The sequence below is a fragment of the Microtus oregoni genome, unplaced genomic scaffold (genome assembly GCF_018167655.1).
Source record: "Microtus oregoni isolate MIOR12 unplaced genomic scaffold, Mior012 000032F_ref0000030, whole genome shotgun sequence".
Classification (NCBI taxonomy): Eukaryota; Metazoa; Chordata; class Mammalia; order Rodentia; family Cricetidae; genus Microtus; species Microtus oregoni.
In genome coordinates this window covers 12026094-12047002 of record NW_024543091.1, presented here as the reverse complement: position 1 = coordinate 12047002, position 20909 = coordinate 12026094, and the positions used below count along the sequence as shown (strand labels likewise).

Below are 20909 nucleotides of genomic sequence, written 5' to 3'. Positions count from 1 at the left end.
AAATAAAGCTGACTCAAGCAGCCGTGAGACCACTGAATCTTTTCTCTCTGTGTTCAGGCCTGACAAAGGTGTCTTTTTCTTCCGGATTGGTTTCCCCAAAGTTAATGGAATCATTTGGGCAAAAGCCTGAACATCTAACAGCTTCACCAGGCTAGGCTCTACCACTAGACCTGATTGATATATCAGTTAAAGTGACAGATAATGATGAAAAGCACAGAGAAGATACTCTGTGAGGAACAAATAAGGGGTCCCACCTTTGCTTTTGTTTTTTTAATTGTAGTAAAATATATACTTTAATAACCTACTAACTAATTTCTCTTGAGACAAGGTCTTACTATGTAGCCCTAGCTGGCCTGAATTTACTGTTAGACCAAGCCTGCCTCAAACTCATAGAGATCTGACTGCCTCTGCTTCCTAGGTGCTCAGATTTTAGGCATGTGTCACCATGCCTGGCCCCATTTCCATAATTTCTTAAAGCATGCTATTATAAGGAAATAAATACATCAGTATTTATCTAAGGTCATTATTTATTTAAGCATGAAATTTAAAAAAAGGTCAGTTCTTTTTTTTTTTTTAATAATTTTTTTTATTAAGAAAAGAAGAAAAAAAACATAAACAAAAAACAAGTTTCCACCTCCTCCCAGCCTCCCATTTCCCTCCCCCTCCTCCCATCCTTCTCCCCCTCCTCCCACCCTTCTACCCCTCCCCCCACTCCTCTCCCCCTCCCTCTCCAGTCCACAGAGCAGTCCAGGTTCCCTGCCCTGTGGTAAGTCCTAGGTCCTCCCCCCTCCGTCCATATCTAGGAAGGTGAACATCCAAACTGGCTAGGCTTCCACAAAGCCAGCACATTAAGTAGGATCAAAACCCCGTGCCATTGTCCTTGGCGTCTCATCAGCCCTCATTGTTCGCCATGTTCAGAGAGTCCGGTTTTATCCCATGCTTTTTCGGTCACAGTCCAGCTGGCCTTGGTGAGCTCCCAGTAGATCAGCTCCACTGTCTCAGTGGGTGGGTGCACGCCTCGTGGTCCCGACTTCTTTGCTCATGTTCTCCCTCCTTCTGCTCCTCATTGGGACCTTGGGAGCTCAGTCCAGTGCTCCAGTGTGGGTCTCTGTCTCTGTCTCCATCCATCACCAGATGAAGGTTCTATGATGATATGCAAGATATTCGTCAGTATTGTTCTCGGATAGGGTCATTTCAGGTTCCCAATCCTCAGCTACCCAAGGAACTAACTGGGAACCTCATGTTGGGCACTTGGGAGCCCCTCTAGGGTCAAATCTCTTGCTCACCCTAAAGTGGTTCCCTTAACTAAGAATTGTGGTTCCGTGCTCCCCTATCCACCTTTCCTTTATCCCAATTCTCCTGATTCCCCAAGTCCCCCCTCCTTCCCTTCTACCTTTTCTCTCCCCATCTCCCCTTACCCCCATCCCACCCCACCCCCAAGATCCTAATTTTCTCCCCGGCAATTGGGTCTACTTCCCTTAGCCAAGAGGATAACTATATGTTTTTCCTTGGGTTCACCTTCTTACTTAGCTTCTTTAGGTTCACCTATTGTAGACTCCGTGGCCCTAATTTATGGCTAGAAACCAATTATGAGCGAGTACATCCCATGTTCATCTTTTTGGGTCTGGGACACCTCACTCAGGATAGTGTTTTCTATTTCCATCCATTTGCCTGCAAAGTTCGAGAAGTCATTGTTTTTTACCGCAGCGTAGTACTCTAGCGTGTATATATTCCATACTTTCTTCATCCATTCTTCCATTGAAGGGCATCTAGGTTGTTTCCAGGTTCTGGCTATTACAAATAATACTGCTATGAACATAGTTGAACAAATGCTTTTGTCATATGATAGAGCATCTCTTGGGTATATTCCCAGGAGTGGTATTGCTGGGTCCAGGGGTAAGTTGATCCCGAATTTCCTGAGAAACCGAAACACTGACTTCCACAGTGGTTGCACAAGATGGCATTCCCACCAGCAATGGATGAGGGTACCCGTTCCTCCACAGCCTCTCCAGCAAAGGTTATTCTTGGTGTTTTTGACTTTAGCCATTCTGACAGGTGTAAGATGATATCTCAAAGTTGTTTTGATTTGCATTTCCCTGATTGCTAAGGAAGTTGAGCACGACTTTAAGTGTCTTTTGGCCATTTGAACTTCCTCTGCTGAGAATTCTCTGTTCAGTTCAGTGCCCCATTTTTTAATTGGGTTAATTAGCATTTTAAAGTCTAGTTTCTTGAGTTCTTTATATATTTTGGAGATCAGACCTTTGTCTGTTGTGGGGTTGGTGAAGATCTTCTCCCAATCAGTAGGTTGCCTTTGTGTCTTATTGACTATGTCCTTTGCTTTACAGAAGCTTCTCAGTTTAAGTAGGTCCCATTTATTCAATGTTGCCCTTAATGTCTGTGCTTCTGGGGTTATACATAGGAAGCGATCTCCTGTGCCCAGCTCCTGTAGGGTACTTCCCACTTTCTCTTCTATCAGGTTCAGTGTGTTCGGGCTGATATTGAGGTCTTTAATCCATTTGGACTTGAGTTTTGTGCACGGTGATAGATAAGGGTCTGTTTTCATTCTTCTACAAGATGACATCCAGTTGTGCCAGCACCATTTGTTGAAGATGCTTTCTTTCTTCCATTTTATACTTTTAGCTCCTTTATCGAAAATCAGGTGTTCATAGGTTTGTGGGATAAAATCCGGGTCTTCTATACGATTCCATTGGTCGACTTCTCTGTTTTTATGCCAGTACCACACTGTTTTCATTACTGTAGCTCTGTAATAGAGTTTGAAGTCAGGGATGGTAATGCCTCCAGAAGATCCTTTATTGTATAGGATTGTTTTGGCTATCCTGGGTTTTTTGTTTTTCCATATAAAGTTGATTATTGTCCTCTCCAGATCTGTGAAGAATTTTGATGGGATCTTGATGGGGATTGCATTGAATCTATAAATAGCCTTTGGTAGAATTGCCATTTTTACTATGTTGATCCTCCCAATCCAAGAGCAAGGGAGGTCCATCCATTTTTTGGTATCCTCTTCAATTTCTTTCTTCAATGCCTTAAAGTTCTTGTCAAATAGATCTTTCACTTCCTTGGTTAGATGTACCCCAAGATATTTTATGCTGTTTTTGGCTATTGTGAATGGTGAAGCTTCTCTGATTTCCCTCTCTGCTTCCATATCCTTTGTGTATAAGAGGGCGACTGATTTTTTGGAGTTGATCTTGTATCCTGCCACATTACTAAAACTGTTTATCAGCTGTAGGAGTTCTTTGGTGGAGTTTTTGGGGTCGCTTATGTACACTATCATATCATCTGCAAATAACGAAAGTTTAACTTCTTCCTTTCCAATTCGAATCCCCTTGATTCCATTATGTTGTCTTGTTGCTATTGCTAGAACTTCAAGCACTATATTGAAGTTCTTAAAAAATTCTTTGAAGTTATGACATAGAAAATTCTTCCTAAAAAGATATAAAAGAGAGTATATCAGAAAGCCTTTAGTGAATTCCTAAAGCTAAAATGCTTTCACACAGACACTCAAGGGGAAACAAAGGCACCACATCTTTCCATAATTAAACAAATGCAACACACTTTACACAGTTAAAGTAGTATTCCGCAGCATAAACAAATGTAGCACATCTTTGCTTGGCTAAAGTAATATTCTACAACACTATCCTGTGAATTGACTAAATGTACCCATATTTATAAAAAGGAGAGAACATGAAGTTGGAAGAAAATTGTAAGGAATGGGATCCAATAAGACTAGCAGGGTGTGAATATGGTGAAAATTCATTGTATACATATATGAAAGTCTCAGAATAAATGAAAAAGATTTTATTTTTAAAAGAATTCATGGGTTCAGAGAGATGTCTGAGCTATTAAGTTTGTCTTTTGCCATTCCAGAGGACCAGAGTTTAGTTTGTAGCCTATACATCTGTGATTCCAGCTCTGTGGGGTCCAGTACTCTCTTCTGGCTGTGGATACACACACACACACACACAAACACACACACACACACACACGGCATACACTTACATATACACATAAATTTTTTTAAAGACTCATATCTTCAATTTCTTTAATCTGCCCATTTTGAATTGTGGTATTCTGATGGTACAATGAGAAGGTGTTTGATGGCTAATCTTAGTTGTCAATTTGACACACTGAAAAGATGGAATTTCAAAGAATTGCCCCTAGCAAAATTTTCTTGGGCATGACTGAGGGGTGTTTTCTCCATTGCTAATTGTCGTGGGAAGGCCCAGCCCACTGTAATTGGTATACTCCCTAGGCATGTGGGCCTGGGCTATATAAGAAAGACAGCTGAGCATGAGCCTAGGAGCAAAACTTAATTCTGGTTTCTTCTTCAAACTCCTGCCTTAGCTCCCCCTGGTGATGGACAGTGATCTGGACGTGTAAGATGAAATAAACCCTTTCCTTTATCACAGCAACAGAATCAAAATAGAACAAGGTGGTATCACTATTCTGGGAACAGGTGTTTTCTAGATGCTAGTCAGGTGCTAAGTGTTTATCATACAGAGTAAAACAAACACCATCACCATCCTGTTCCTCCAGGATATGTCTAGTCTATGGGAGAAAACAAATAATAAACCATTCATAAGGATGGTAAAGAGGCAAATACAGAGCTTTGCAACAACTCAGAGAAAAGGTCTCTAATGGAGATGGTTTTGAAGAAGTGAATTTGAGACATGTGACAGGTGACAGGATGTAACTAAGTGAAGACAGGAGGCACAGAGACTGTTGTGGGACTTCTCGGTGTACTACAACCAGAATCTCAGTTTGGCGTTTCATTTTATAGCTGGTGTCTACTTTGAAGGAAGAAAACACTTTGCTCAAACAGGAAAAGGAGACCCTCAATCACCTCATTGTGGAGCAAGCTAAGGAAATGACAGGTAAGGTTTATGTGGGTTTAGCCTAGCATACAACAACCAATTTCAAACCTAAGTTTTATAAGTTTGATATTATGTTACCATTTACACAGTATTACTTAGAGCTGAATTTTTTTTAAGTTTTGGCTGTCATCTACATTTACAACAAGACTCTCAAATATTTTACTAAAATTAATGAATTTATAAAGTTGATCTCTGGGCTGGCTCTATGTACTAATATAAAGTTATTCAGTAATATAATATGTATCTCTTAAAAATTTATGTGTATGAGTTTTAATTATAGGATTCTTACTGATTTAATAAGAATTCTTGAGCTAATTTGTGGGTAGATAGTTTATGTGTTTTTTTATCCACACACACATACATGCATGCATTTGTTTCTTTGAGTCCGGACTGGCTTTGAATCTGCGGTCTACCTGCTTCACCCTTTCAAATGTGCCTCCACACTCAGCTCTTTGCATATTTTCAAACTGATATAATTTGAAATATTTGTAGGAACAGTGCAATAATTTGGTACATGTGTGTGTATAATGATCAAATCAAGGTATTTCATCTTCTCAAAATTTGTCATTTGTACTTGTGGGGAACCTTCCCACTCTCCTGCTCAGCGGTACTTTGGAACCTTTATACAGCTTTTCTCCTGGCTTTCCCAGTGCCCAGTGACCATTTTTTTTATACTCTTTTCTATCAGTTCAATTTTTTTTAAAAGCATCTTTATTGATTGAGAATATATACTGTTTGTCTTTCTGATCCTTTCTGATCACTTAATTTTTATTTATATTTTACTAAAATAATGAATGTCATCCTTTTAAGTTCAATTCTCTTTGCTACCAAACTAAACATGAGAAGTAATTTTTAAGATAAAGAACAAGTAAATATGTACATTTATTCTATTTATTGATTGTAGGGTTGATTAAAATGGTCATAAATAAAAGGAACCCATCAGATTGGCCTATGGGCATGGAGCATTCTCTTGATTGCTAACTGCTGTAGGCGGGCCCAGCCCACTGTGGGTGGTACCATCCCTAGTGATGGATTGTGGGCTGTGTAAACAAAGGGAGCCAAATGTGAGCCCTTAAGCAAGCCAGTAAGCAACATTCACCCAGTGTTTCTGCTTCATTTCCTACCTCTAAGTTCCTGCTTGAGCTCTTGTCCTGGTTTGTTTCAAAGATGGACTGTTCCATACTTTCTTCATCCATTCTTCCATTGAAGGGCATCTAGGTTGTTTCCAGGTTCTGGCTATTACAAACAATGCTGCTATGAACATTGTTGAGCATATACTTTTGTTGTATGGTAGGGCATCTCTTGGGTATATTCCCAAGAGTGGTATTGCTGGGTCCAGGGGTAGGTTGATCCCGAATTTCCTGAGAAACTGCCACACTGATTTCCAAAGTGGTTGCACAAGTTTGCATTCCCACCAGCAATGGATGAGTGTACCCCTTATTCCACAACCTCTCCAGCAAAGGCTGTCATGGGTGTTTTTGATTTTAGCCATTCTGACAGGTGTAAGATGGTATCTTAAAGTTGTCTTGATTTGCATTTCCCTGATCGCTAAGGAAGTTGAGCATGACCTTAAGTGTCTTTTGGCCATTTGAACTTCTTCTGTTGAGAATTCTCTGTTCAGCTCAGTGCCCCATTTGCCTAGGCTGTTTGGATGTTCACCTTACTAGACCTGGAAGGAAGTGGGAGGTCCGGGGGAGTTGATTGGGGGAGGGGGAGGGAAATGGGAGGCTGCGGCAGGGGAGGAGACAGAAATCTTTAATAAATAAATAATTAATTAAAAAAGAAACAAAGATGGACTGTAACTTGTAAGCTAAATAAAACTCTTTCCTTTCCATGTAGGTTTTAGTCAGTGTTTAATCACAGTAACAAATGGAGGCATTCTGAAAGTCATCCAGAGTAAAGATTAGAGTGATAGCAAGGGTTGAACTGGAAGTTTCCCCTTAAGACCATGGTGATAGAGCCCTCTGTACTTTCCCTCACATAATTTCTTCCCTCCAATTAAAGAGGATATAGAGGAACAAGAGGACATCCTGGGATTAATAACCTTAACGAAAAAACAAGGTGATAACAAGAAGCCAGAATAAAATGTTAAAATGGGACAAAAGAAAATAGTATGAAAGGATGTTTCTAGAATGCAGGTTGTCAGGGAAGGATCCAGAATGATGAAAACATTTCTACAGAAATACACGGTGTTTTTTTTTTGTTGTTGTTGTTTTTTTTTTTTTTTTCGAGACACGGTTTCTCTGTAGCTTTGGAGCCTGCCCTGGAGCTAGCTCTTGTAGACCAGGCTGGTCTCAAACTCCCAGAGATCCGCCTGCCTCTGCCTCCCGAGTGCTGGGATTAAAGGCGTGCGCCACCACCGCCCGGCGTGTATAAAACTTTTGTCTCTGTTTGCCAACCTTGGGGAATCAATGTCTCTCATGTCATTAGATAAACACACACATGTATGAAACTGACTAAAACCCAAGTGTCTGGGTACACCTGTGAGCTAGCTACTGGCAGAAAAGGCAGAGTGAGGTAGGTTCCTTAAGTAACACATGCCAGATGGCAAAGAAGTAAACAGCACAGTCAGCAGCGCCTAAGCAGTCATCTAGTTAGAAATGGAGGGGTAATAGGATGACAGGATTTGATGTGCTCGAGGGTTGTATGATAGAACCATGGGACTGAGCTACACAGACTGACTATCGTATAGCAGGACAAGTTCTGTAAAAGTCACCATTCTCTTGAAGAATAACTTTTTGAATCATTATTTAGCCAAAAGAATTTATGAGTAAGGTGGCTCATTTCCAGGCCTAAAAGCCTAAATTCAGTCCCTGGGTCACATGGTATGTGAATATCCCCATGAGTAGTGATCCTCTGGCTTCCACATGTAATTGTATGTGTGTGCTCTGACACACACACACAAAGTATTTTATTGTATTTTATGAATATCCTAAAACAACACTTGGAATTAAAAAATATATATGCCAATACTTACATGAATAACCTAAGAGAGTGCTATACAACTATATTATGTATATATTTATGTGTATATGTATATATATGTGTGTGTGTATATATATATATATATATATATATATATATATATATATATATTGCTTACTAGACCAGTATGTTGTGGAAGTTTATCCAGAATTTCTTGTAATCTGGGTGTGGTGTTGTACACCCATAATCCCAGCACTGAGACAATTGAAGCAGGATGGACTGCATAGTTCTAATGCCAGGTTAGGCAGGGCTATATAGCAAGACTGTCTTAAACAGCAAACAAAGAGGAACATGTTGTAACCAGTGCATGAACTAGTGGGACCAGAGCTATAGTTCATGGAGAGCCCATAGATGAGAGTTGTCATGTATAAGCATAAGTGATTTAGTTGGGGTCATGCTTCTTTCTTTTCCTGCACTCACAAACTGCTCTCCCAGGGCTAGAAGTTCAGTTCCACCAAGAGAAACTGGAAGTCAGCACACCTGTTTACATTCTTGAATTCTGTGGAGTCGCCTTTGTATACATATCCCCCTTCCAGTTTTGCAGGGAGGGGGTGTTTTTGTTCTGTTTAGTTCTAAAAAAAAAAGTTTATTATAATATAGAAGCAGATTCCTAGGCAATATTTAATTCTTAGTTGAGTAAAAGGTGCAATGCTGGAATCTAGATGATAAATAATAATGGGATTGCTATTATCCTTGGAACAAAGGACAGCTATTTTTTTAAAAACTGATTTCTTTTTTTTTTTTTTTTGTTTTTCGAGACAGGGTTTCTCTGTGGTTTTGGAGCCTGTCCTGGAACTAGCTCTTGTAGACCAGGCTGGTCTCGAACTCACAGAGATCCGCCTGCCTCTGCCTCCCAAGTGCTGGGATTAAAGGCGTGCGCCACCACCGCCCGGCCAAAAACTGATTTCTTAATCTCATTTGTGACCAAGTGCCCTAACCAGGGGCTTTTGCTTTTAGCCCCTGAGTTGCTTCTGTTATTCTTTGACTTCTGCTGGAAGGCCTAGCTTCCTCATCTGTCTCTTTGGGATGTTTCAAGAGCTTTCTCTTGCCACCTCTGTGGCCTGACATGTCACCTGTCACCTTTTTCCCAGGCCTTGATCCTCTATATCCTCTTATTTATTTCAGAAACTATGGAGAGAAAGCTAGTAGAAGAGACAAAACAGCTGGAGCTTGACCTAAATGATGAAAGGCTGAGGTATCAGAACCTTCTGAATGAGTTTAGTCGTCTGGAGGAGCGCTATGATGACCTCAAGGAGGAGATGACCCTGATGCTGGTGAGTCCAACACTTCTTTTTTTTAAAGAGTCTTTCTATGTAACCCAGGCTAGCCTTAGACTCATGATTCTTCAATTTTCTACCTCCTGAAGATTACAGGCATGGTCCTTCATACCTGGCATCTGCTTTTTATTTTTAAAATTTATTTATTGGGAGCTGGAGAGATGGCTCAGAGGTTAAGAGGACTGACTACTCTTCCAGAGGTCCTGAGTTCAATTCCCAGCAACGACATGGTGGCTTACGGCCATCTATAATGAGATCTGGTGCCCTCTTCTGGCATGCAAGCATACATGGAAGGAATGTTGTATACATAATAAATAAATCTTTAAAAAAATAAAATAAAATTTATTTATTTATTAAGTATACAGTGTTCTGCCTGCATGCCAGAAGAAGGCAGCACATCCCACCATAGACGACTGTGACCCACCATGTTGTTGCTGGGAACTGAACTCAGGACCTCTGGAAGAGCAGCCAATGATCTTAACCTTTGAGCCATCTTTCCAGCCTCCATTCTTCTTTACTTTTTTAAGATGAGAATATTTAGTCATGTAAGTTATATATAAAAGAAACATAGGATGCATTCAATATGCTACTTATATCTATCACCTAGTTCTCAAATAGTCAAAGTATCTCTGTTTTCTCTCCTATCCACTACCTTCCCCACTTCATGGATTATATTATTTAAAGCAATCCCAGAAGTGATGCAGTTTATCCAAAAGTACTTCAATAGAGTCAGATACTTAGAGATAGGGCTATAAGGCTCCTTTGAGTCCCCTCTGTGCTTTAGGTACAGTTGGCTGGCCCACTCCACATTTTCATTCCCTCTGAGTTTTCTGAACACTGACTGATATGGTATCTTGTGCCCTAAAAGTATCCCCCAGACCCCCTGAATCATCATGGTCATGATTCAGGGATCTTCAGTGAACTCTGCAATCACCTAGCTTACCTGCTTTGTACTGTCTTATTCTCACTGCTTATTCCACAGAGTTGTGTTGTGTGTAAAAGTGACAGAAATTACAGTCACATATTTAACTCCTACTTATTTTTTAACCGCTTATACTTTATTACCATGTAATGGATGGTTATGTCTGTCATTCAGTGTATTTTATGAATTTTCTGGTAACTTTTATTTTATTACAACACTAAAAGCATTGCTTGAACTGAGTAACTCAAAACTTTAAAAAACAAACAAACAAAAAAACAAAGAGCCTTGAAGAAGCCCTATTGATAGAGCCCTTGCTTAGCATGGTTCTAAAGGCCTGTGTACCATTCTCAGAACTCATATAGGGTGTGGTAGCTCATGCCTGTAATCCAGTCCTCAGGAGGTAGAGGCAGGAGGATCAGAAATTCTAAGTCATCATTAGCTACATAGTGAGTTCAAAGTTAAACTGTTCTACATGAGACCCTGGGGACTCTGCTAATAGTCAAAGGTCATCTGCATTTGGCCCTTTGGTTTCATAACAGTTCTTACCAAGCTGTCATGCCTTTCTCATTGGGGAGATCACCCCTTATAAGAATTTGGTTAAAACCCTTGAACATTTGACCATCAGTGCAAATTACTGAGTAGAGACTGCAATGAAGACATTGTGGATGCTGTTTCCAGTGTATAGTTTTATTATGTTAAATGAATTGTATTTGGGTTATTTACCTCACAGAATGTGCCTAAGCCAGGACACAAGAGAACAGACTCTACCCACAGCAGTAATGAGTCTGAATACACCTTCAGCTCTGAATTTGCAGAAACTGAAGACATTGCACCAAGGACAGAGGTACATTTTTCTGTCACTAAAAGTAAGATGTACATGGTTCTTTTGATAGGCAACATTTCTAATAATTGGCTTATATATTCTTAATCAGTTGTATGTATACATACCTATTGTACATGGTTTTGCAATGTATATACTAATTTTTTGTTTGTTTTGGTGGTAGAATTGAACCAAGAACTTTATATGTGACAAGCATTTGCTCTGTCTCTGAGCAGCATCCCGAGTCCCACATTACTCTTTCAGTGTTAAGTTTTGTAGCAGTAGTTACAGCTGTCTCCATCACGGTTGCACACAAGCAGTTTCTGCAGCAACTCAGCTGTTGGCTGCACTTGCCCTGGAGCTCTCACAGCATCTATGGGGCTGCTGTGTGTTGGTTTGAAAGGATTGCTTTTTCCTGATTCTTTTTTTTTTTTTTTTTGGTTTTTTCGAGACAGGGTTTCTCTGTGGTTTTGGAGCCTGTCCTGGAACTAGCTCTTATAGACCAGGCTGGTCTTGAACTCACAGAGATCTGCCTGCCTCTGCCTCCCGAGTGCTGGGATTAAAGGCGTGCGCCACCACCGCCCGGCGCTTTTTCCTGATTCTATAGGCTGTTGGAGTCCTGCTTTATTCCTGAGCTTCCTCACAGTTTCCATCCTGGGAAAAGGGCTACCACAACTTTCTCAGCTGTGGTAGGATAATTTCAAAATTAAATTCAAACCAGTGGTGGTAATTTTATTAATTAATTTTATTATCTTTTCATCAGTTGTGAGACTACTATTATTTTTAAGGTCAATATCAAAGTTTGACTGGCTTGGGTGACAAAATCCTTGCTAAAAAAGGAAAGGAAAATAAGACCCCACAACTCCTCTCATCCTGATGGTCCACTCCTCCTCCTATCGCATGTGGTTCAGAAAAGGCAAATGACCTTGCTATAAATAAATATGCCACTGGGACTACGGACATCATCTGAGCACTCTGAAGTGATTACCATTCATTACACCTCAAGTTATTTTGTATTTGGCAAGCGTTATTTTCTGTGCCCTACCTTTTCCTATTCTCATATTCCTATCTGGAGAAGTTTGTTTTCACCTCACAATCAGTGGATTCTGTATATAGCATTAACTGATAACTGAAAATTACCCCATCCTATTTTAATATGATTCCCTTTTAAATGTCCATTCAAAGCCCAAAGGGATGATTTCCAGTTAATAACATTTTAAATATCAAGAGTGAAGTACTATCTATGATCGTTTATAGAATGGAGGATTCTGTTGCAGTTTTTGAAAGTTAAAGTTTCAAGAATATATGCATCACTAATAAATGAACAGATGTTAAGATATTTGAATGAAATGTTTAAGTATTTGTAGATGTTTTTGGTGGGCCAACACAATAGCTCATTGGGTAAAGTACTTAATGTATAGCCTAATGCCCTGACTTCAAGCCCCAGAACCTAATCTGGAAGAAGAGAACCAATTCCTACAAGTTGTTCTGTGACCTCCATACATGTACCATTTAACCTTATGAAAAGCCAAAGAATAAAATTTAAAACAGCATTGAAACGCCACCTTTGGACAATCAACTGAGATGAAAACTTTTTGTTGAGTCATAGCAGTCACTATTGTCCCGGGAATGATTGTAGTTGTTGAAGTAAGTAGAAGTTGCCCCAGTCCACCAGACTTCCAAGTATTATCTTCAGATACTATGTTCTTAGATGTGTATTTTAGAAATTAGAAACCATCTCATTGCCCATCAGGAAGACAATGACTAAACTGGGGGTTCACCTTGCTCTACAATTAGACAGATAACTGGAAACAATTAGAGCAAGCGCCTTTGCTTGCTGAGTTGTCCCCCCAGCTGTGTAGACTTAATTCTTAAACAGATTTGCTACATTTTAATAAACGCACACAGCTTTCCACAGGCTTATTTATATATTCCACCAATATAGTATGAGACACAGTTGCTAATATAGGACATTATTAACTTTGAAATGCCGCCTTTGGGTTATCTGCCAGTCAGGTAAGAGAGAAGTAATGCCTCACGATCGTTTAACTCACGTTTCTATAATTATTAGCTAGGATGAACATGTTTTTTGTTTTGTTCTACATTTTTTCTGTGAGTTTGACTGTTTTACTACTGAACTGTTTTCACTTTGTCTTGTGAGTCCTCTGTCTTTTACTTGATTCGTATGATCTCTGGGTTTTAGGAGCCAAGTGAGAAGAAGGTGCCTCTAGACATGTCATTGTTCCTTAAGCTCCAGAAGCGTGTCACAGAGCTGGAACAGGAGAAGCAAATAATGCAGGATGAGCTGGACCGAAAGGAAGAGCAGATGTTCCGCAGCAAGGCAAAGGTGAGCAGCAATAGCCTGTTCCAGGGCCGCGGGCAGCCCAGGCAGATTGTCCTGTGTCTTTCTGTAGCCCCTGAGTTACTTAGCTATGCAGCACTCGCTGAAGCTGTGAAGGCTTTGACACATCACTGCTTTTTGTATACAGCTAAGTGTTCTAATAGTCAAAATTTGACAATTAAAATACAAAAGCTTTTAGTTTATTTTTCTCCCCAGGAAGAAGAAAGACCACCAATTAGAGGTGCAGAACTGGAATATGAATCCCTCAAGGTATTGAAAATTTCATCCCAAGACTTTGACTACTTTGTTTTGACAAGAGAGCTGCTAAGAACTTGTCTTTTCCTCTGAGAACATCCTTAGCTAAATCTAGCTAAATCTTATCTGGGCACTAGTTCTAGCCTCTGTTCTTTCATTTTACAAACCATTTCATCTAAGTAGGACTTCACTCTGAACAGGAGGTAGCAGCCCTGCAAGCTACAGTAGTAAAGATTATGAACTCTAGAGTCAAGCTCCCTCTCTTCTCCACCATAAAAATCTGAGGCTGAGGGACAGACTAAAAGCATAGGGTAGCAGTCTGCTCCTAAAACATCCCTGCCTCACATAAATATAGGTAAATGAAAGTGTTTTCTGTAGTATGAGTGAAGCCCAGATTGACACAGCTTTGGTGAGTGGTTCCCAAAGTCTGGCCCTCTATTAACATAATCAATACTGGCTGGTTCCTTGTTGGAAGTACAGAATTCTCAGACCTCACGCCATTAGACATAAAGTCATGATCCTGTAATTGGGGTTTAGAAATATGTGTTTCAACAGGAACTCCAACTGGCTGTGATGCATGTTAAAGTTTGGGGCACATTGTGTCAGAGCCTCAGTATTAAAATAAAGACATTGTCTTGGTTCTGTCCCAGAAATGAGCAATGCAAAACTGATTTCCAGGATTCAAAGAGAGCACTACTGAGAATTTCAGTCATTGGGAATATCCTGACCAGTTGTATGCTTGGTTTTACCCTTTATCTGCATAGTTTTACATTTACCTGCAAACAAAACCTGGGTTGCCCAGGATTAGGACTCAGCAGTCTTCATCTCAGAGTATTCCGTGAGCAGGTCGTAGTAAATTTGCTTCTGGAATTGGAGTTGGTGATACAAACTCTAATTTACATTGCTCGGCTCCCACTAATATCACACTTACCTAATCTGGGCCATCCCTAAGAGTGGAGACTGATGTTCTTTCTATTAGAATTATTCTATCACTTAGGGGTTAGTTTTCCGATGGAAAGATGAAAATGACAGCAGTAAATGTCTTAGTTGGGGTTTTTATTGCTGTGAAGAGATACCATGACAATGACTACTCTTATAAAGGAAAACATTTAATTGGGGCTAGCTTACAGTTCAGAGGTTTGGTCCATTGTCATCATGGTGGGAAGGATGGTGACGTGTAGGCATACATGGTTCTGGAGAGGTAGCTGAGAGTTCTACATCCAGATGTGAAGACAACAGAAAAAGATTATGACACACTGATTATACTTGAGTATCTGAGACCTCAAAGCCCACCCCATTGACATACTTCCTCTAACAAGGCCACTCCTACTCCAGCACAACCACACCTCCCAATAGTAGCAGTCCCTATGAGCCTGTGGGGCCATTTTTATTCAAACCACCATAGTAAACTTGACTATCTTTTCATTCAGCGTCAAGAACTGGAGTCAGAAAACAAAAAACTGAAAAATGAGCTGAACGAGTTACGCAAAGCCCTCAGTGAGAAGAGTGCCCCAGAAGTGACTGCACCAGGTGCTCCTGCCTACCGTGTCCTCATGGAACAGTTGACCTCTGTGAGTGAGGAGCTTGATGTTCGAAAGGAAGAGGTTCTCATCTTGCGGTCTCAGCTGGTGAGCCAGAAAGAAGCCATCCAACCCAAGGTAAGCATGCATATATGTTGAGTACGAAGCATGGTGACTGGCTTTCATTTCTTCCAGTTTGTAAAGAAACAAACACTTAAGAGTAGTTGCAAAAAGCCACTGTGTTCCTAGGTGTCTTTCAAAGTTTAGTTTCCCACAAAGAATATCACAGTCTAAAGAGAGCCAGCTCCTAGATCACCCAGGATTTGAAAGAAATCCATGGTGTCAGCAGTACACTAAGACTTCTTTATCTGAAGGAGTTAGGGAAAAAAGACACTCAAGCATTCACTTGATGGCTTCCTTTTTTTAATTATCTCATGCTGTTGTTCCTCTTATGATGTTCCTCTTTGTTCTCCATAGCTATATATATACCCAACAAAATCTTTCAAGCAATACAGGAGTTATATTTGAAAATCATAATCCATTTCTTAAGTAGATGATAAAAACAGAGTCATCTCGACAACTCACACACAATAAATCTAAACAACTTGTCACAGAGCAAGGAAGGAGCATTTTTTTCTTAGCTCCTTAATTGGCAGACTGTAACTTGCAGCAGCAAAGAAAGAATCAGTCATTTTGTTATCTATCTAGAGAGGTAGTCTATAAAGGAGTTATAAACCTTAAACTACTGAGGAGCCTAAGAAAATAAGGTAATTATGTACTGTAACCCACACTTCTGCGTGTATAAACATTTTGAACTAACAATCTGCGATCAGTAATAGTGAAAGCCAGGCTTTCTCAGACTCAGAGAGTGCCTTTTTAGAAGATAGAGGTGTGTTGTCATGTCTTTGATTCAGGCCCAGGATTACCATAAGTCTTTTAATATCAGTTCAATAGCCATTCTCCAAGGTATAGGACACTAAAAGCATTTTAAATCTTAAAATATATTTACTGTCCCATGTGTAACTTTAGACCATACAAGAGAAAACTTGTAACTCTTTCTCAGGGCTATGAAGTAAATTATTTTTTGTAGCCCTGACCAGCCAGAACTTCTCGTCCCATGGTGTTTCTGAACAAAAGCTGTAATTAATTATTGTTCCAGTTTATCAGTCAGACCCAGCAAATAAAGCGTGTGCAGCCATTAGGTTGCTTTGCACTTTTGATCCTGGCTCAACAAATAAGACAGTTGGCTATATGTCCTTGTAAATTTGCTTTTCTGGGAATAATTTATCTTTAAAACCATTAGCAAGGCATCTGGTCTAATCTAAAGCTACTTTGAAGTTTTATATCAGCTGATAAAACTCAGCTTTCTTGACAACTGGGGCAAATTCATCTGTTTTCATAATCATCAGCCTGAGCTGAAGTCTAAAACATCTCCTAGGGAGAAGTTCATAGGCCTTGACTGTGTAGTATTTTTTTGTATTCATGTTTATTCATCAAAACTCTGTAAAAACTAACATTATTAATATCAATTAGACAATACAGCTTCAGGAGGGGTCATCTTGACAAGAGATGAAAATGCCCAGAAGATTAGGATGTATTCATGAGATAAGCACACTATGATATACTATGATTTGATTTGATAGGATATGATATGGATAGGGAAATTTGAAGTAGCGATTATGAAGTTATAGATTGAAGCAAAAGATATTCTGGAATCTCTAGCCTTATGACCTGGTCTAATAAAGTTTCCCATCAGAGAGTTTTCCTTATACTTGGCTGACACCTTGAATATTAATTACCACCTGCTGTTCTAATGTTAATACTCACAGCAAAATGATGTTTTTAAAAAATTACTTTTGTAGTAATCCTGCCTCAGTATATTCTGAACTAAAGTAAAATACATTAAATATAATAATATACATATTATTTTGGTACAAAGAAGCATTAAGTCTAGCTAAAATTACTTGTTAAAATTGGTCTGCATAAGTAGAAATGTAACAAAATGGTTAGAAATGAAATCAGTTCATGGAAATTACACTCCCAGGTGTAAACAGAGACTGTGTGCTCCTTTCCCAGCTACTTAGACCCAAATAATCACACAAAAACTATATTAGTTATAACACTGTTTGGCCAATGGCTTAGACATATTTCTAGCTAGCTCTTACATCTTAAATTAACCCATTTCTATTAATCTTGTATTTCTATTAATCTATTAGCCTTGTATCACTACAAGGCTGTGGTCTACCAGTAAGGTTCTGGCATTTTTCTCCTTTGGCAGCTACATGGCATCTCCCTGACTCTGCCTTCTTTCTCTTTTGTTTTTCTGCTTAGCTCTATTCTGCCCTGCCATAGGCCAAAGCAGCTTCTTTATTAATCAATGGTAATAAAATATATTCACAGCATGCAGAGTGAATCCCATATCATCCAGGAGTTCCCTTTAATAGGGAGAAGGTAGGAAGGGCTGTGTTCATGGAGTAAACAGAAAGTGTTCTATACTGTTATCTTTCTTGGCTCAGTCTCATCTGGTTCCAAGGCTTGAACAGACTAGCCTTGAGAAAGAAAGCCCTGTATGCCTTCTTGACAAAGACTAAATCAGTATTCTCTCCTCTCTCAGCAAATGGATAGTCTCTCTTTTTCTTTTTAAATTTATAGATAATTGTGTGGGGGTGTATATATATATATTGTGGAGTACATTAGATAGTTTCATAAGAAACTTTAGTGGAAATGAAAAGATTGGAAAATAAAAACGAAGCAAAGGTCATAAATACAACCTCACTAATAGAGCACATAGTTTGGTAACATACCTGCCATCTTATTAAGTTCACATAGTTCATGTGACAACTGTTCTGTGATAATGGTCTGGCTCTATCTCTATACAGTCCCTGCTTGCTCAGCTCCCAGTCTCCTTGTTACACACCTTGGCTGTTCTGGAGGAGTATGCAGTATACTGAAACCTTCCAGACACCCAATGCCTTTTGTAATTCTGGGTTCCTCAATTTCTTATTATTAAGCCAATGGTGAACAGCACACAGTGAGCTAGAGTGTAAGTCATCCCAGCCAGCTCTTGTTTGTCTGTTCTACCTCCAAAGAGCTCTGAGAAACTTTCCCTGGACAATTAGCCTCCCAAAGAGACTTTCCCTGGACAATTAGCCTCCCAAAGGCCACTACTTGAACTCCTCAAAGACCTAGTATGAAATCTCACCCAGATAAATCAACAGCAGAATCATTCTTTCATACACCCAAGCATTTTACAGCCAGGAATATTTAAAAACAAAACGACTCAGAAAAGAAGTTAAGCATTAGTAATAGGAGTTCCAGCCAGGTGGTGGTGGCACCTTTAATCGCAGCATTAGGGAGGCAGAGGCAGGTAGATCTTTGTGAGTTCGAGACCTGTTAGTTCTGGTCTACAGAGCGAATTTCAGAACAGTCAAGGCTACACAGAGAAACCCAGTCTCAAAAAATAAAAAGTTAAAAGGAAAAAAAAAAGGAACTCCTATTTCCTACACATATATTAATGTCAGCCTTATGACAGTTTTGTGAATGCTAATTCATTACAGTTAGTTTTACAAGAAACAACTCACAGCTTTTAAATTAACTCTTGTTAATTCAGTGAAAGTATCTATTCATGAAGCTAAAGATTTATTGTTTCTACATTTTTGTGCTTGCCAACATGTGATTTTTCAGGATGACAAGGTAATTGTATATATTTTTAATATTTAATAAGTACTTCTGTTTAATCCTAACATTGACTTGCAGGTCTCCTAACATCGACTTGCAGGTCTCTTTAATTTATGTAGTTCGTGTTTTGTGACCAGGTCGTTTTATTTTATGTTGTTTTTTAAGATTTATTTGTTTATTATTTGTGTCTGTGTGATTATGTGGAAATGAATGCCAGAATAGGGCATTGTGTGTCCTCTTCTATCATTCTCCATCTGTTCCTCTGAGGTAGTGATTCTCTCAAACCTGGAGCTTTCATTTCCTCACCGAGGCTAGAAGCCAATAAGCCAAGTAATGCCCTGGCTCCATCCCCTCAGAACTTGGGTAACAGACATGTATGGAATGTCTAGCTTATTACATGGGTGCTGAGATCTGAACTCAGGTCCTCATGATTGAGAATCAAACACTCTTAAGTGCTGATACATCTCTCCAACCCTCTCTGCCTTTTTGCCTTAGGATCTTATATAGCCTACGTTAGCCTCAAACTCACTGTATCGTTGAGGATGTCTTTGAACTCCTGGTTATCCTGCCTCCACTTCCTGAGTGTTCTGAGTACCGTTATAAGCTGCCATGCCCCACTTCCTTTTTACTTACTAATTTCCTGACTTCTTCCTATACGAAGTCACTAGGAGAAACTGTGGATGTCAGATGGATCTCCAGGACTTGTAATTCACAGTCATCTCTGTGACTCGCTGCTGTAATTCTGGTGTCATGCACAAGTTGGGGAGGAAAAACCCTTATCTTAGAGACAGTTCTTCTGGGCACACATCGTACCAAATCTAACAAGGTTGAGGAGAAATGGAAGAGCTGAGCATGAATTCTTTACTGCTACTTTTCCCTCCCTAAGGGCAACGCCCATAGCTAGAATGAAAAGTAGCTCCTGTGAAGGTGCAGAGTTGAATCTCTCGACTCTCTTGGTTTCTGCTGTTGAGCAATACTGGGTGCTTCATGTATGGTGCAACCTTCTTAGAACTTGGAGCCGTTGCATGTGGGAAACACACAGAACACTGAGTCAAAAACTTCTCAGTGCTAAAGTGTAAATCTGAGTCCGTCTCCCAAATACCATATTCTAGCCAAGACAGGCAGAATTAAGAAAGAACCAGCTACTTGTTCCCCAGGATATCAGCAAATGGAGTCACTCATCTTTTCTTGTCTTCATACTAGCCGAATAGATCAAGTGACCTAATTTATCAGAATTTTAAAAACACTCCAGAAAAGTCCTAAGATAGTCAAGTACAGTGTATCATTATTTGATATAAAAACTTGAGCCATTGTGAATTTTATTTATAGGGCTTAAAAATGAGAATAAGAAATAGATTTTTCTTTCAGGGAAAGAGGAAAATTAAATTAGCAAATATATACTCTTTATAAAATAAAGCTAAAGAAATGTTTATTTGGGACCAGAATGTAGCTCAACTGGTTAAATGCTTACCTAACACATACAGAACTCTGGGTTTGATCTGTAACACTCCATAAACTGTGCTGGCTCAGTGGTACATACCAATGATCCCAGCACTGAGGAAGATGTGGCAAAAAGACCAGAAGTTCAAGGTCATCCTCAGATACCTAGAAAGTTTAAGGACAGCCTGGGCATGAGCCACCACACCTAGCTTAGAGAAAAAACATTGATTGAAAGATCAGACATGTTTTTAGACAAAGAGAATGACCTTTGTAGTGTGCTAAAGTTGTTATTCTTTAGAGGCAATAAATTAGTAATTTGATTTAGTGTTTTGGGGGTGTTATATGCACACACGTGCACAAAAAAGAGAAAGAGAGAGTTGCATGTGTCTGTATAAGCATACACATGAATGTCAGTTGATAACTTATGGAAGTAAATTATTTCCACCATGTGGATTCTAGAGATTGAACTCAGGTTATCAGGCTAAGTGGCAAGTGCTCTTACCCACTAAGCCCTGAAATGAAAAGAATATGTTATATGTGATCCACAGTTACGGAGTTGAGCCTTCATGTGGATTTGTGTCATTTCTCCCTTCAGAATACAATGACAGATTCCACAATACTTTTGGAAGATGTACAGAAAATGAAAGACAAAGGTGAAATAGCACAAGCATATATTGGTTTGAAAGAAACAAACAGGTAAGTTCATCCTTTCATCCACCTTGGTTTAACTGTATTAATCTGAGTGTTCAAGTCAGCTTCTTGTTCAGGAAGTCAGTGTG

The 20909-nt window shown here is 39.5% G+C and overlaps 1 protein-coding gene across 4 annotated transcripts in view; it reads left to right on the top strand.

Annotated features, from left to right (window-relative positions):
* Positions 1 to 20909, top strand: part of Myo5a (myosin VA) — a 157961-nt gene that overhangs the window by 104534 nt on the left and 32518 nt on the right. For 2 of the 4 annotated variants that reach the window (XM_041679883.1, XM_041679881.1), the window contains exons 23-30: positions 4799 to 4892; positions 9003 to 9151; positions 10807 to 10920; positions 13100 to 13243; positions 13454 to 13507; positions 14923 to 15150; positions 18697 to 18705; positions 20726 to 20826. In XM_041679883.1, coding sequence (XP_041535817.1) covers positions 4799 to 4892; positions 9003 to 9151; positions 10807 to 10920; positions 13100 to 13243; positions 13454 to 13507; positions 14923 to 15150; positions 18697 to 18705; positions 20726 to 20826 — 893 coding nt within the window. The remainder of the gene's footprint in view (positions 1 to 4798; positions 4893 to 9002; positions 9152 to 10806; positions 10921 to 13099; positions 13244 to 13453; positions 13508 to 14922; positions 15151 to 18696; positions 18706 to 20725; positions 20827 to 20909) is intronic. The other 2 variants (XM_041679885.1, XM_041679882.1) reach the window with 1 other exon arrangement.